The sequence below is a fragment of the Suricata suricatta genome, chromosome 8 (assembly GCF_006229205.1).
Source record: "Suricata suricatta isolate VVHF042 chromosome 8, meerkat_22Aug2017_6uvM2_HiC, whole genome shotgun sequence".
Lineage (NCBI taxonomy): Eukaryota > Metazoa > Chordata > Mammalia > Carnivora > Herpestidae > Suricata > Suricata suricatta.
Genome location: NC_043707.1, coordinates 100,569,953 through 100,587,006, shown reverse-complemented (window position 1 = coordinate 100,587,006; position 17,054 = coordinate 100,569,953). Strand labels below are relative to the sequence as shown.

The window sequence follows — 17,054 nt, the reverse complement described above, 5'->3', positions numbered from 1 at the left end:
ATGAATCATCCAACTTCCAACATGTGTAGTTGCAGCCCTGCTCCTGTGACCACTGCATCAGGTTGGGAATTTTTAGGGTTTTTTTTAGAGTTTATTTATTTATTCTGAGAGCGAGAGAGAGAGCGAGAACACAAGTGGGGGAGGGACAGAGAGAGAGAGAGAATCCCAAGCAGGCTCTTTTTTTTTTTAATTTTTAAAATGTTTTATTTATTTTTGATACAGGGAGAGACAGAGCATGAGAGGGAGAGGGGCAGAGAGGAGGAGACACAGAACCAGAAGCAGGCTCCAGGCTCTGAGCTAGTTGTTAGCACAGAGCCCGACACAGGGCTCGTACCCACAGACGTGAGATATGACCTGAGCCGAAGTCAGAGGCTTAACCGACTGAGCCACCCAGGCGCCCCCCAAGCAGGCTCTTAACTGTCGGTGTAGAGCCTGATGCAGGGCTCAAACTTATGAACCTTGAGATCATGACCTGACTTAAGTCAGATGCTTAACTGACTGAGACACTCAGGTACCCCCTTGGGAATATTTTTTAAATGTTTGTTTATTTTTGAGAGCAAGCACAAGCAGGGAAGAGGCAGAGAGAGGGGGAGAGAGGATCCGAAGTAGGCTCCATGTTGACAGCAGAGAGCCCTGATGCAGGGCTCAAACTCATAAAGTGTGAGATCACGACCTGAGCTGAAGTCAGATGCTTAACAGAGTGAACCACCCAGGAGACCCTGTTTGGGAATTTTTTTAAGTTTAATTGTGGCGCCTGGGTAGCTCAGTTGGTTAAGCACTGGACTTCAGCTCAGGTTATGATCTCACAGTTTGTGGGTTCGAGCCCCATGTCGGGCTCGGTGCTGACAGCTTAGAGCCTGGAGCCTGCTTCGGATTCTGTGTCTCCCTCTTTCTCTGCCCCTCCCCCACTCCTGCTCTGTCTGTCTGTTTCTCTCTCTCTCTCTCTCAAAAATAAATAAACATTTAAAAAAATTAAGCTTAGTTGATACGGGGAAGAAGAAGAAGGGGGAAAAAAGTATAGTCATTTTACCAGTATCCTCCTTTGGCAAGAATTACATAGTCATACCAGCATCCTTTCCCATTCCCTTTTCTCTAGATCCACCAGAAAAACAGACGAATATCTAGTAGGGACACTCCTTTAGCCCCACTCATATTGAGCATGAGCATACTTTCAGAAAGGCATGAAATCCAGCTCTTTGAACCTGTATCTCACCTCTACCCCATGCCCTTGTTAAAACAACCAGTAGATGAATTGTCCATTCCATTTCTTTGAAACTGTTATCCTGAGGAAGATACCTCTCTGCCCATTTTTGGACACTGGAAGGGAGGCAAAAGTGTCACTCTGCCAATTTGTGCTTCAGAGGTTGCAAGAAAAATGGCTACATTCAGCCTCTCCCTGCATTATTGCAGTACCCCAGATCCACACATTTCATGGACCTAGGTGGCTACCTAAAAGGAGCAGATGGGTCTGAAAATTAAACTAACAAAGACAGATTTACAGAAGAAAAGCATACAAACTTTATTATAACTTTAAATATATGTGGGAATCTTCAAAAAAGAATGAAGCCCTGCAGTGAACAGAGCAGCAAGTTTTTATACCTTTTAGATAAATTAACAAATTTGTGAAAAATTGACAAGAGAAAGATGTCTTGGCTAGGGGCAGTAAATGGTGAGGAAATGACTAGGAAAATAAGAGTAAGTTAAACACAGTTAGTTTGTACAGATTCCTCAGCTCCCAGTTCTGGGTCTCTGGTGATAAAATATCTTCCTTCTTTCTGGTACAAGGAGGGTACCTTTCACATGGGAGTTTTATGACCTATTTCAGGGAAGAAGGGTGATGGGGGGAAGTCAGAGTGATCTTCCTGCTTCTGCTGTTTTCTCAGACAACTTTAGCTTAGGACAGTCAATATACCAAGAATCCTTGTTTTAGGGCAATATGCTCTGAACTCCATCAACATTATACACTGTGAAGTATGTTCCTTGATCTGAAGAAATGACAGTCGGCTGTCCAAATTGTTTCAATATCTTGTGTTTTGGTTGCTTTATTGCATTCTAAGCATTCATGTCTATCACTGGCTGAGCAAAGCCCAGTCCAGAGTCAGCATCTATTTCTTTCAAGACCCAAGTGTAGCCCCCCAGGGCTACCAGTGCTAGTCTGGCTTGCCAGTTATGATCAGGGTCTTTTCCCCCAGGGAATCTGCCACATAGCCTTCCGCAGTCTCTGTCTCCTTTGCTGGCAGGTTGAACAGTTGCTGGCAATTTGTGTCTCAGAGATTGCAAGGGGAATATGTCTACATTCAGCCCATATCTGCATTGCTGTAGTACCTCCATATCCACTTATTTCATGGACCCACATGGCCTCCCCAGGCAAGTTCATCTGCTTGTCTCTTCCGATTATCTTCTGAACCTGAAGGGAAGTTCTGATGGGTGTAGAAATGTCCGACTTTAGTGCACTCCTCAGATTCCCACAGTGATTTCTATAGGGCCATGTCCCATACGAGCACCCCTTTAATCCTGTTTCTATTGCTCTTGTGCCCATCCATATGCCCAGACCATTTACCGCTGCCCACAAGTCATTAAAAACCCAAACAGAGCCTTTTATCACTTTTAATTCTTGAATCGCTGCTGGGTAAACAGCATGCAGTTCAGCTCACAGAGCTGATTTCTTTTTACCTTTTTTAGTCAGAGCACTGGCCTTTCAACCCTGATGTTATCTATTCACCTTGGAACTACTGTCCACAAACCATGCAGCTCTTTGTTGGCTAGTGGCCAGTTGTTTACAGGGTACTGTCCAAGTGGTGATCGAATGCAGCAGCTCCTTGTGCAGTTTCAAAGTTGGTCCTAGGGAGAAAGAGGCTCCCTGCTCATGATTATACCCTCCTTGCATTTTCCAGATGGCATGATCCTATATAAACCATTTCCATTTCACTAGGGAACTCTATTAGCACTGCCATCCCCATTAGAGTGTTTCTCTGACATCACCCAGAATACCATGCATATTTCAGGTTTTAAGTTCATTTTTTTGTCCTTCGGTCATAAGGGTAGCTTCAATTAATGTCAGATAACAAGGTAGTAAATGCCCCTAAGCTGGAAACTCTCTCGTCCAGTGCCCCAGTATGTTTTTCCTCTAAGGCACAGAGAATTTGTCCCTACCAGCACTTCAGCTTATATTCTACACTGCACAGGCTTGGACAACCTTCCGGTACCTTTTAGCATGCCTACTTAATATTACTCGGAGAGTGGATTTATATGCTTTCTGTTTTACAATGTTAGGTAGCAGAAGCATTTCCTAGTAAAATAAAATGTCCATCCTTAGAGTACAGTCAAGTAAAAGAAATACAACCACTTTACATAAAGCCTAATCAACCATACCAGTTGTCCTACAGACTTTTAGTTTAATTCTATTCCTGACTGTAGCCTCCATTAGAATTTAATCCATAGATTTTGACTTTATATTACTAGGTAGGTGAACTGTACCCCAGCCAGACATTATGCCCATTCCCATAAAACATTCAGGTAAAGCAAACACAGCTTCTTTACATAAAACCTGTTTAAACGTTGCACCTTTCATAATTCCATCAATCCATAAATTTTTATTTTCTCTCAATCTAATTACAAGCCTACATTAGGCCTTCACTGGTGGGTTTTGGTAACTTCTCCATTCCCTGACCAATTTACCCAGTCTTACCTAAAAGGCTTTGAGTCCCCTGTGAAGGGTCATGCCAAGGAATCCTGGCTCTTTTATCTTGATTAATCCACCTAACCACTGCCACAAGCAGTTGCTGGTAAGGTTTAGATCCATTTCTAAATTCTGTTGGCAACTTTTACCTTCAGTAACTGATTGCAGCACAGCTGGTACTCCACATCATGGTGAATACCTGTCTCCTCGGGAATCAGAGGTGTTTCATCCCCCTTTCATCTTTTCTCTCCCCAAACCACATATTTTTATGAGCCACAGCCATTATGGTAAACCCCTTCCTTCCTTCCTTCCCTCCTTTCTTTCTTCCTTCCTTCCTTCCTTCCTTCCTCCCTCTCTTTTTTCTTCCTTCCTTCCTTTCTTCTTTCTTTCGTTCGTTCGTTCATTCGTTCTTTCTTTCTTCTTTCTTTCCTTTCCTTTCCCTTCCCCTTCCCTCTCTCTTCTTTCATCTGAGGGAGAAAAAGAGCATGTGCACATGTGAGATGGGAGGGGCAGAGAGAGGGAGAGAGAAAATTCCAAGCAGGGAATCGAACTCATGAACAATAAGATTATGACCTGAGCCAAAATCAAGAGTCAGGCACTTAACCAACCAACCACACAGATGCCCCTCAAATCCAAACCCCACTTCTGACATCAGTTCTAACACGTGCTTTTTCCACACTCTACCTAGCAGTTTTCCAGTTCTCAGCAGACACTGTGTTCTACAAATTGAATTTAATTCTGATATCATTTACCTGGAGATAGAGGCAGATCCCATAGGTTAAGGGCCAGTCCCACAAGACTGCCTTCACTTCAGACACCAGTTGCCAGTCCAGGAATAGAAACAGGCAAAGATGGTTCAGTGGATGGTCCAGAGAATACAAAAATTAAACTTATACACCTATGGTTGATTAATTTTTGACATATGTTTAAAGTGAATTCAATAAAGAAATGATCATCTTTTCAACAAATGGTGCTACAACAGCTAGATCTCTGGATACAAAAAAAAAAAAAAAAAGTGAGGGATGCCTGACTGGTTCAGTCAGAAGAGCGACTATTGATCTTGGAGTTGTGACTTCAAGCCCCATTTTGGATGTAGAGATTACTAATAAATAAATAAATAAATCAAAAAATAAAAACTACTTTTAAAAAGCCCCATGTTAGGCATAGAGCCTACAGTAGGAAAAAAAAAAGGGACCTTTTCATACCTTGTACTCTATATAAAAATTAACTTTGATTGATTGATTGGGTGATTGTGATCTCTACACCCAAAGTGGGACTTGAACTCATGATCCCAAGATTTAGAGTCTCATGATTTTCCAACTGAGCCAGCCAAGAACCCCCCAAAATTAACTCTTAATTGCTCATAGGGCTACATATGAAACAAACTATGTAAAAGTTCTAGAAGGGGCTCTTGGGTGGCTCAGTCAGTTAAGCATCCTACTCTTGATTTCAGTTCAAGTCATGATCTCACAGTTTCATGAGTTTGAGCGCTGTGTCAGGCTCTGTGGTGACCAAGTGGAGCCTACTTGGAATTCTCCCCCTCTCTCTCTGCCCTTCTGCCACTCGTACTCTGTCTCAAAATAAATACATGTTAAAAAGAGAAAAAGATGTTCTAGAAGAGAGGTACCTGGGTGGCTCAGTCATTTACCTTAGGTCATGATCTCAGTGGTTTCTGAGTTCAAGTCCCATGTCTGTCATGTCCTGCACTGACAGTGCAGAGCTTCCTTGGGATTTTCTGTCTCCCTCTCTCTACCCCTCCCCCTATTGTGTGCACAAGCTCTCTCTCCCTCTCTCAAAATAAATAACCTTTAAAAAAAAAAAGGCTCTAGAAGAAAACAAAATTTTTGTGACCTTATGTTAGGCAAATTTCTTTTTTTTTTTTTTTTTAAGATTATATTTCTTAAGTAATCTCTACAATCCAACATGAGGCCCGAACTTAACAACCCTGTGATCAAGAGTTGCATGCTTTACTGACCAAGCCAGTCAGGCACCCTGCAAATTACTTAAATATGCACAAAAGCATGATCTGTAAAAGAAAGAAATTGCTGAATTGCCCTTGATCAAACTTAAGGATGTTTGTTCTTTGAAAGACACTGTTAAAATAATCAAAAGCCAGTACACATACAGGATCAAAATATTTGTAAATCACATGTCTGATAAAGTGTAGGTATTCAAAATTTTTATAAAGAATTCTCAGGGCACCTGGCTGACCCAATCAGTGGGGTGTGGGACGCTTGATCTTGGGGTTGTGAGTTTGAGCCCCGTGTTGAGTGTAGAGGTTCCTTAAAAATAAAATCTTTTTAAAAAAGAAAGAAAACTCTCAAAACTTAATAATAAGAAAACAATACAAGTGAAGAGAAAATGGACAAAAGAGTTGAACAGATCCTGTACCAAGGAAGATTAATGGATGGCAAATAAGCACATGAAAAGATGTTCAACATCCTTAGGACAGATACATATGTCAGTGTATTAGAATTGAAAGTCCAGAAACAAACCCGAACATTGATTTTTGACAGGGGTGCCAAGACAATTTAATGGGGAAGGCATCATTTTTTTTCAACATATGGTGCTTGGAAAACTGACTAGGCACATGTAAAAGAAGAACTTGATTCCTTACCTCATACCATATATAAAAATTAACTCAAGGGGTGCCTGGGTGGCTCAGTCAGTTAAGCATCGGCTTCAGCTCAGGTCATGATCTCACGTTCGTGGGTTCGAGCCCCGCATCAGGGTCTGTGCTGACAGCTAGCTCAGAGCCTGGAGCCTGCTTCTGATTCTGTGTCTCCCTCTCTCTCTGACCCTCCCCTGATCGTGCTGTCTCTGTCTCTCAAAAAAATAAATAAAAAACATTAAAAAATTTTTAAAAATTAACTCAAGGGGCTCCTCGGTGGCTCAGTCAATTGAGTCTGACTTCAACTCTGGTCACGATCTCCCAGCTTGTGAGATCGGTCTTGCTGCTGTCAGCGATAGAGCCTGCTCTGGATCTTTTGTCCCCCTCTCTTTGCTCCTTCCCTGCTTGCTCGCTCTCTCAAAAAATAAATTTAAAAAAAACATTAAAAATTTTAACTCAAAATGGGTTCTGGACCTAAATGTAAGAACTACATCTACATCTACATCTGCATGTAACCATTTTAGGAGAAAACATAGATATAAATCACTATAACCTTGGATTAAGTAGTAGCTTCTTAGGACACCAAAAGCTTAAGTGACAGAAGCTAGTTTAATTGGGTTTAATAAAAAAATTAAAACTTTTGTGCTTTAAAGGACACCATCAAGAAAGTGAACCGGGTGGCTCAGTCAGTTGGGCATCTGCCTTCGGCTGAGGTCATGTTCTCACAGTTTGTGAGTTCGAACCCCATGTCGGGCTCTGGGCTGACAGCTTGGAGCCTAGAACTTGCTTTGGATTCTGTGTCTTCCTCTTTCTGCCCCTCCCCTGTTAATGCTGTGTCTCTGTCTCAAAAATAAATAAGCATTAAAAATTTTTTAAAAAATAAGCTCATTTAAAAAAAGAAAGTAAAAAGACAATTTACAGAAAGGTTGAAAATATTTGCACTTTATATATCTGATGGAGGGACGTTTTCAGAATATATAAAGAGCTCTTATAACTCAATGATAAAAATAACCCAGGTTAAAAATGGGAAAAGGACTAAGTAGACTTTCTACAAAGAGATCCTGTGAATGGCCAATAAGCGCATGAAAAGAAGCTCAACATTATTAGTCATTAGAGAAATACAAATTAAAACCACAATGAGGGGCACCTGCGTGCCTCAGTTAGTTAAGCGTCAGGCTCTTTTTTTTTTTTTTATGTCTATTTATTTTTGAAAGAGAGGCAGAGAAAGAGTAGAGGAAAGGTAGAGAGAGGGAGACACAGACTCCGAAGCAGGCTCCAGGCTCTGAGCTGTTAGCACAGATCATGGCACAGGGTTTGACCCACAGACCACAAGACCATGACCTGAGCGGATGTCAGTTGCTTAACCAACTGAGCCACCAAGTGCCTCAAGCGTCAGACTCTTGATCTCAGCCCAGGTCATGATCTCTGGGTTTGTGGGTTTGAGCCCTTTGCTGTCAGCATGGAGTTTGTATGGGATTCTATCTCTCCCTCTCTCTCTCTGCCCCTTCTCCACTCACTCTTGTTCTCTCAAAATAAATAACAAACATTTAAAAATTAAATAAATAAAACCACAACAAGATACTAGAAAGGCTGCCTATAAATAAAAAAGATGGGTGATGACAAGTGTTGGCAAGGAAGTGAAACAACTTTTTCATTCATTACTGATCAGATTGAAAAATTATACAGCCATTTTTGGGGCACCTGGGTGGCTCATTCAGTTAAGCATCAACTCTTAATTTTGGCTTAGATCATGATCTCATGGTTTGTGAGTTTGAGCCCTGAGTCAGGCTCCCAGCTAACAGTGGGGAGCCTGTTTGAGAGTCTCTGTCTCTCCCTCTTTCTCTGCCCCACTCCCCACTCATTCTCTCTCTCTCTCTTTCTCTCTCAGAATAAATATTTAAAACAAAGAATTATACAACCATTTTAGAAAACAGTTTGGTGGTTTCTTATAATGTTAAGCATACATTTAGCATTTGCCCAGCATTCTAAGTATTTCCTCAAGATCTTTTTTTTTTATTTTTTTTTAATGTTTTATTTATTTTTGAGACAGAGGGAGACAGAGCATGAGAGGGGGAGGGGCAGAGAGAGAAGGAGACAGAACTAGAAGCAGGCTCCAGGCTCTGAGCTGGCTGTCAGCACAGAGCCTGACGTGGGGCTCGAACCCACGAACGTGAGATCTGTCCTGAGCCGAAGCCGGAGGCTTAACCGACTGAGCCACCCAGGCGCCCCTCCTCAAGATCATTGAAACAAAAAGTCCACAAAAATATTTGTGCTGGCTCCTGGGGGGGCTCAGTCAGTTAAGCTTCCAACTTCAGCTCAGGTCATCATCTCAGAGTTAGTTTGTGAGCTTGAGCCCCACACCAAGCTTGCTGCTGTTAGTATAGAGCCCACTTCAAATCCTCTGTCCTCCTCTCTCTGCCCCTCCCTGTTCATGCTCACTTTCTCTCAAAAATAAATGAACATTAACAAAAATATTGGGGCACCTGAGTGACTCAGTCGGTTGAGCTTCCAACTTCAGCTCAGGTCTTGATCTCATAGTTCAGGAGTTCGAGCCCTCCAGTAGGACTCTGTGCTGACAGCTCAGAGGCTGGAGCGTGCTTCAGATTTTGTGTCTCCCTCTCTCTTTGCTCCTCCCCTACACATGTGCACGCGCTCTCTCTCTCTCTCTCTCTCTCTCTCTCAAAAATAAACATTAAAAATTAAAAAATAAAAACTTGTGCAAGAATGATTATAGCATTTTTAGTCATTGTAACAAAACACTGGGGGTAAATCCATTAGTACATTAGTATAATACGTTAGTGCAAACCAAAGTACAATAACATTAAAAAGAAGTAGCAGATTCGAGGAGCCTGGGTGGCTCAGTTGGTTAAGTGTTGAACTTTGGCTCAGGTCGTGATCTCATGGTTGGTGAGTTTGAGCCGTGCTTTGGGCTCTCCATCTCAGTGCATAGCCTGCTTTGGATCCTCTGTCACTGTCTCTCCCCACCCCCTTCCCCCAACTCGTGTTCTCTCTCTCTCTCTCAGAAAATGAACATTAAAAATGAAAGAAAAAAAAGATTAAAAAAAATATATGTAGCATAGTCAATGCAATGGTATATTTACTTAAAATATTTAATATTTAAATTTATTTTTTTCTTTGTTTCTTTTTTTCCCTTTGTTTTTTGAGAGAGAGAGAGAGAGAGAGAGAGAGAGAGAGAGAATCTCAAGCAGGCTCCATGCCTAGCACAGACCCCAACAGTGCTTGAACTCACAACAGTGAGATCATGACCTGAGTCAAAATCAAGAGTTGGACACTTAACTGGTTAAGTCACCCAGGCACCCCTATTTATTTATTTAATTTTTAAATGTTTATTTGTTTTTGAGAGAGAGAGATACCGCAGGGGAGGGGCAGAGAGAGAGGGAGACAGAGGATCTGAAAAGGGCTCTGCACTGATGGCAGAGAGCCCGACCTATGAGGTCATGACCTGAGCTGAAGTCAGATTCTTTTTTTTAAAGTTTTTTTTTTTAATGTTTTATTTATTTTTGATACGGAGAGAGACAGAACATGAGAGGGGGAGGGGCGGAGAGAGGACACAGAACCGGAAGCAGGCTCCAGGCTCCGAGCCAGCTGCCAGCACAGAGCCCGACGTGGGGCTCGAACCCACGAACATGAGATCTGACCTGAGCTGAAGTCGGAGGCTTAACCGACTGAGCTACCCAGGCGCCCCTGAAGTCAGATTCTTAACTGGGCCACCCAGGTACCCCTAATACTCAAATTTTAAAAATACTTAAAAAAAAAAAAAAAAGACTACTGCATATGCATAACAATATGGACACATCTCAAGTCTTGCTGAGGGGTTAAGTAGCTCACTTCAGCTCAGGTCATGATCTCACAGTCTGTGAGGTTGAGCGCTTCATCGGGCTCTGTGCTGACAGCTCAGAGCCTGGAGCCTGCTTCGGATTCAGTGTCTCCCTCTCTCTCTCTGCCACTCTGCCACTCACTCTCTGTCTCTCAAAAATAAACAAACATTAAAATAAAAATTTTTAAATAAAAAATTTTTTTAAAACCAATGCTGAGCAAAAGTAGACAGACTCAAAAGAATACATAATGAATGATTCTATTTACATGAAGTTCTAGACCAAGCAAAAGTAGTCTATCTATATCATCGAAATTAGAAAAGTGGTTGCCTCGGTAAGGCTGCAGGGGAGATCGCAAAGGTGAAGAAGGAAACCTTTTTTATAATATTCTATATTCTGATTTTGGTGGTGCTTATACAGACGTATACGTTTGCCAAAACTCATCAAATTATAGATTAAATTGGGTATATTTTATTGTGTGTAAATTATACTCTAATAAATATGACTAAATCTAAAAATACTTTTAAGAGTGGTATATATAGGGGCACCTGGGTGGCTCAGTTAGTTAAGTGTCCGGCTTCAGCTCAGGTCATGATCTCACGGTTCATAGGTTTGAGCCCCGTGTCAGGCTCTGTGCTGACAGCTCAGAGCCTGGAGCTGCCTCAGATTCTTTGTCTCCCTCTCTCTCTAACTTTCCTCTGCTCACGCTGTCCCTCTCTGTCTCTCAAAAATAAATAAGAAACAAAATAATAATAATAAATAAATAAGAAACAAAAATCTTAGAAAGAAGAGGGGCACCTGGGTGTCTCAGTCGGTTAAGCGTCCGGCTTCGGCTTAGGTCATGATCTCACGGTTCATGGGTTCAAGCCCCACGTCGGGCTCTGTGCTGACAGCTAGTTCAGAGCCTGGAGCCTGCTTCAGATTCTGTATCTCCCCCACTCTCTGACCCTCCCTGCTCCTGCTGTCTCTCTCTGTCTCTCAAAAATAAATAAAAAACATTAAAAAAAAAAAAAGAAAGAAGAAATACTTAAAAACAAGGCAAAGAAAGTATTTCAAAAGAAAATTGCATGTACAATATGAATGCCATTAAATTTTTAAAATATACATAGGAAATTCATAAAAGTGTAATAGTACAGATCTTACCTATGATTCGGGATCAAAGAAGTTTTGTTTTTTTTTTTCCCAGACTGTCTATGCTTTAAGGTTATGGTTTTTATTTACTTATTTTTGGTAAAGTATGGTTTATCCATTTCATTTTTTTTAATAAAACACATGGGAGAAACCTCTTCAACTTAGCCAATCAATATACAGTCTGCCACATGGAAAGGTACTTTTATCAAACTTTGAGTCTAAAAACATACAGGTGTTTCTTTTTTTTTTTTTTTTTTAAGGACATACGAATGCTTCTTTTACCATGTTTAAAGTAATCATCTATGCTTTTCCATATAACTGTTTTAAAATTTCCGCATACCTCTATTATTTTTTGTGTCCCAGTTAAAGGATAAGGAAAGGGAGGAAGAGGGTTGGTTTAAACATCTAAGCAGTTTCCTACTGTCCTTTCTTTCCATATAGAGACATGTGTATGTCACATCTGTCACAGCTGTGAAAGCTTTGGTAAAAGAACCATATGGCCATGAGTATGAGAATTGTATGCATATATATGAGTTAGCGAGTCATTGTTAGGTGTGGAGACTTGCAGTGTAAACATAACATCATCACAGAGGTATTTTTCAAAGTTTAGCATATATTTAGCATATATATATTATACAGTGTATGTGCTATATAAGTAGCATATGCTTAGCATATATAGCATACATATTATGGTTAATAACAAATATAGCTAAATTTAAGTGAAGAAGAGAACTGTTTTGTGTATGGAATAATTTTTAAGTGTTTTAAGAAAAGCTCTTTCTCCTGTTTCAGCCTCCAGGTATTGCAGCATGCTAATTGAGGAAGGAGGATTGCAGCATTTATACAACATCAAGGAACACGAACAGACGGATCCCCACGTCCAACAGATTGCTGTGGCCATTCTAGACAGCTTAGAAAAACACATCGTGCGCCATGGGAGACCACCTCCCTCTAAGAAGCAGCCCCAGGCTAGACTAAATTGATAGCCATAAGTAATCGAATAACTGGATCACACCTATCTTTTTTGTCCTAGGTTCATTTGGAATATCTTACCCTCCGTGACGTTTTAGGGGTTTCTATGACATGAATCGTAAGATCAGTTTGGGATTGACGGTGTAAAGTACTGCCCATGTGAACAGTCTCTGATTTGTCTTGTGATTTTTAACTTCTGAGGCAAGAAGGGTCTCTCCTTTCATCATTGCCTTTTAGGAAATTTTCCACATCTTTCTGTGTTTAAACTTACTTGTGCTTGAAATTCTACAGTTTTATGATAAAGTTTGCACGAACCCTTAGGCCAGACTTTTCTGATCCTAAAGTCCCTTCCAGTCAATTTGCAGCTTCAGATAAGCTGTCAACCTGATCTCTGGCACTGCCTCAGTTGTAAGTTTTATACTGCTTCTGTATAAATGCCTCTCTTCTCTGTCTGTGTACCTTTCATAAGATGTCCTTAGTGTGAAAGAGTGGAAATCCAAGTCCTCTTTGAAAGCTACTTACCAACTAGAGCCCGGATGGTTGGCAGAAAAAATATATTGGAAAGAAAACTATTGAGGGAAAAAGAGAGAAGGAACTAGAGAAAGGTCTGCTCTTACAGTTAAGTTTTTAGACTGGGACAGGCGATCCTTCTGGAGCGCACCTTTCCCGAGGCCGTACGCAGTAGCTCGTTCTTCCTGGAGGCATGGGCTGCTGCTTCCTACACAGACTGCTGGTTACTCTCTAGAAGTATTTCCCTGGACATCACAGTGTAAAATATTACCACAGTCTATGTTAAAGATTAATTGTCTGAATCTCTAGAAGTCATACTGTCGTGAAAATGTGAATTTTTATGAAATTGTCTCCTGTTAAAACTGACCATTATTTTCCCTCTATTTCAAAGTCATTTTATTCAGCGAAATAGAGACTACACATGGTATTTACAGTTAACAGCAGTAAATTTTGTCACAAGAAGTTAAATTTTCTTTTTTTTTTTTCTTACCAAAATACATGTATCTTAATGTTCTCATTTTGGAGAAGGATGTCCACACCTCACTGCCAAATATGAATGAGAAACATTGGACTGTTGTTAAATTTAATGATTCTAGTTGTAGTGTGTAACAGGAAATATTTTTTCATGGGTATTTTTTAGACAATTGCCTTTCCTTTTAAGATACCCGTTACAGCATAGTAAAGAATAAGTTATTATGTCAGTAATGGCAGGAGGGAGGCAGCAGGTCACCAAGAAATTTAATTTCCATCCAAAATTTTAGTTTGTGAATAAGGTTAGTCACAATTTCAGATGATTGCATTTTTTTTCAAAGATGGCCAAACTGTTTTCAAAGAGATTTAAAATGATATGTTTAAATTATGGTGATTATTCAGAAGCATTTTAATTTAGAAAAGAGCTGGCTTCTTATGCTGATAACATTTTTGACATACATATTTCATACCACTATCACAAAAATCATACTTGAATTATTTCATACTCCTTTGCAGGGATGAAAACTTAAAGAAAATAGGTCTTTAGAACCATTAAAAACGATATTATATTGTGGATTACTTCTAACTTAATTGGTTTAAGGAATTTTTATAGGCACAAGATAGATTTTCCCAGATTGTCTATTTGGGGAGAAAATGGAAGATTCTTTTAGCTTTCCCCATTTTTCCTAGGTTTTAATGTTTAAGGCAAAATGTAGAAAATAGGGTGGCCTGCACTAGCTTTGAAATCGCTAGCTATGTTGACTATCTCCAGTCCTCTTAGCTTGGAAAGTTAAGGGAAAGCCTAGTTGAGAAGTTTGGCTTCAAGTTTCTCTTCTGCCCTGTTCAAGACAAAAGTGCATGTTCCTTAGAGGCTAGGCTTAGGTTTTTATCTCTACAAATTGCTTTCAGAAATAACTAAAAGTGTACAGAAAACAATAACCCCTTCATTACTCAGAATAACTTGATAGATGAAGACTCAAGAATATTGAAAATTAATTTTAAATATACCACTTTGATCATTGGTAATGGTGGGATATTTCTGAGTCTTAAAAGCAAACTAATTGATCACATCTCGTAAATAAAAATTGTAGTGCCTTTGTGGTTGGGATGGTTTTTAAAATTGTATGTCTAACTAAGGCACAGAATTGTGTGTAAGGTCTTGAATCTGGCTAAAGTATAGTAGATGTGTATACTGAAATTATGAGGCATAACTGGCCTGTGTCTACAGTTAGAACCTATTAGGCCTCCCTTTTACATGTGTATAGTAGAATGTAACAGTACTTGGTGCCTTCACGGGTTACCGCTTCAGTGGCTTAGAGGTGCTGTTTCAAGCACAATTTAGACTAGGGTTGAACCACTCGTTGCTCAAATCATTGGTGCACTCAGATATTGTAAAGTATCACTACATCAGTCCACAAGCAGCAGCAAGGTTTAGATCTACCAAAGGAAATGGAATTAGACTTTAAAGTATAATGATGCATGTCGGTATTGAGTAAAACAAAAAGTCTAAAATTAAACCAAAAATAAGGCATCTTGTTCTTTACATCATAAAACTTTTCCTCATGGTCCTTACACTTTTTGTTTTGGCAGTTGAAAAGAAACATAAATTAAGTAGTAATAAGGGGTTAGTTTACTCTCTGGCTAAGAACTCAGTGGTTACGGATCTTAATTTAGGATTTAAAAAATCATATCAGAACCACAGTTCAAGGAATTGACCTTAAATATTGCTGCTTTTTACCCCTGGACAGAAATGCCATTTAGTGGCACTAGTCAACTTAATTATCCAAGGTGGAGGTGAATCACCATAAAAGGGTGCTATGGGAATTTAATTTCATGATCTCTTTTGTTTGCAAACTTCAAAGATTCATGTTTAAAAACCTCAATCTGTCAAGCCTAGGAAGTTGTACTTACTATTGAGACCTTGTGAGTTGGCCTTTTTTCCTCCCTAGTCACTTTCATTTAGCTATATGTTTAATTATGCCATGTGTCAAGATAGCATTGGGCCTCTTCCTAGCCCTTTGGAGCACATTTTAATGAAAATATATTTAATGTGCTCAATTATGGTACATTAATGAAAAATGGTTTTGGCTTAGTGTTTCAAAATGCATGGTGCCCTCATAGAACAACCTGCAGCAGAACCTGAGATTGAAAAGAGGTCACGAGTGGCAGGGAAAACCCACCCCTTTCCTCCCACCTCTACCGTCATGTTTACAGTATTTGGTCATTGTGCAACATTTATTTTGGAATAAACAGTATTATTAAACTGAAGGTGTAAATTAAAGGCAGTATCATAATGTCAGCTGATGTGGGCAGTTTTATCTGTATGTTACTTATTTGGGAACTTGATGTGGGCAGGGCTTCAGAGTAGTGTTCTAAGGCAGCTTACAGAGAAGTTTGCAAACACGACTTCCCTCTCGAATCCATTGTAGCAGTTTCAAATGATTGTGTGGATAGTGGATGTTTAATCTTTACCATTTGCTTTGTATTGACACATTTTTCATTTTAAGTGTTTAACTCACGTACTGTTTATTTTAGGAATAATGCAAATCCAACCTTCATCCAGTGATGAGAATAGCAGTATGATAGGAATTTGCTGAATGTGCTTTAAATGAGCAATTGCTTTATCGTTTTTAGTATCTCATAGACTTTGCATGACACGGTACACTTCTAATTATGCATTCCTTAGTTCCCAAATTTTAACCTAAGACATTCTATATTAACTGATGGGTAGCCTGAGAAAGTGCTTTCTCTGGCTGTTTCTCCCCTCACCCAATATTTTTGGGGAACTTACAGGAAAGTCCATGCTATTTCTCATTTCTCTGGATGAAGCGAAGTTCGTTGGGATGGCACAACCAAACTTTAGAACTAGATAGAATGGCTATTAAGAATATTTAGAGAATCCAAATTTATCAGAATTACTCTATGGAAAATCATAAACCTAGTTCATTAATACTATGTGTTTAATTTCTAACTTTTGGGAAAACTGTTCAAATGGGTTCTTAAGCTTATTGTAATCAGCTTAGAAGCAAGAAGCTACTTAGCTAATGAAAGCTGAGATACACTTTCATAAAAGCAAGAAATTACTGAGTGCATTTTTTTCTTTAAAACTGGGACGATATTAATGTCAAGATTTATCCTCAGATAATCAGCAAAAATAAAACTAAAACCCTTGAGTTCTGTAGAATTCCCACTGTCAAATTCCCATGGACTTGTGAGAGAAAAGCTATCTTTTGCTTGAATTTTGATGGAAGGGTTTAACTCCTTTCAAAGGATATGAAAAATTCACTGGGAAATATAATGTGTATACATTTCCAAGGCTCTCAATTATCTGGATTGAAGGCACTGTTCTTACCTGGCCAGATGAATGGGAGTGTTCTGCACATGAATCATGCTATATTTTAAATCAGGACATCACTTAGGTATTAATGTGTGTACAGAGTTTTGTTTTGGGAATTTTTTTTTTGCCTAAATAAATGTTATAAATTTTATGTAAAGTGTGTCTTGTCTACCTTATTCCTAGATTATTTGCTTTAATGCAAGATAGAGATTCCTTAGTTATTAACTTACAACAATTGCTTACCAGTGGTTTTACTGCAGAAGTTTCTACTACTGGATGGAACTCCATTCATTTATTTCATTAAATACCTGTGCTAAGTACTATTTAAGTGTTGGAATTTCTATATATATAAATCCCTCAGGGAACTTACAGTTTTGTGGAGAAGAAATACTAAGCAGATAAATATTATTTTAAATCGTATTACAAGCCAATTCACGGTACTTAATATTGAGGCACAGAGATCACATTTAATCCAGACTGGGCACCCATTAGACAGCCCAAGAAGAC

The 17,054-nt window shown here is 39.5% G+C and overlaps 1 protein-coding gene across 1 annotated transcript in view; it reads left to right on the top strand.

Moving 5' to 3' along the window:
• ZYG11B (zyg-11 family member B, cell cycle regulator) overlaps positions 1–16,698 on the top strand; it is a 62,772-nt gene extending 46,074 nt beyond the window's left edge. Inside the window, exon 14 of the mRNA XM_029948117.1 lies at positions 12,050–16,698. Within this exon, the coding sequence (XP_029803977.1) occupies positions 12,050–12,240 (191 nt within the window). The 3' untranslated portion in view covers positions 12,241–16,698. The remainder of the gene's footprint in view (positions 1–12,049) is intronic.
• The last annotated feature ends 356 nt before the right edge of the window (positions 16,699–17,054 follow it).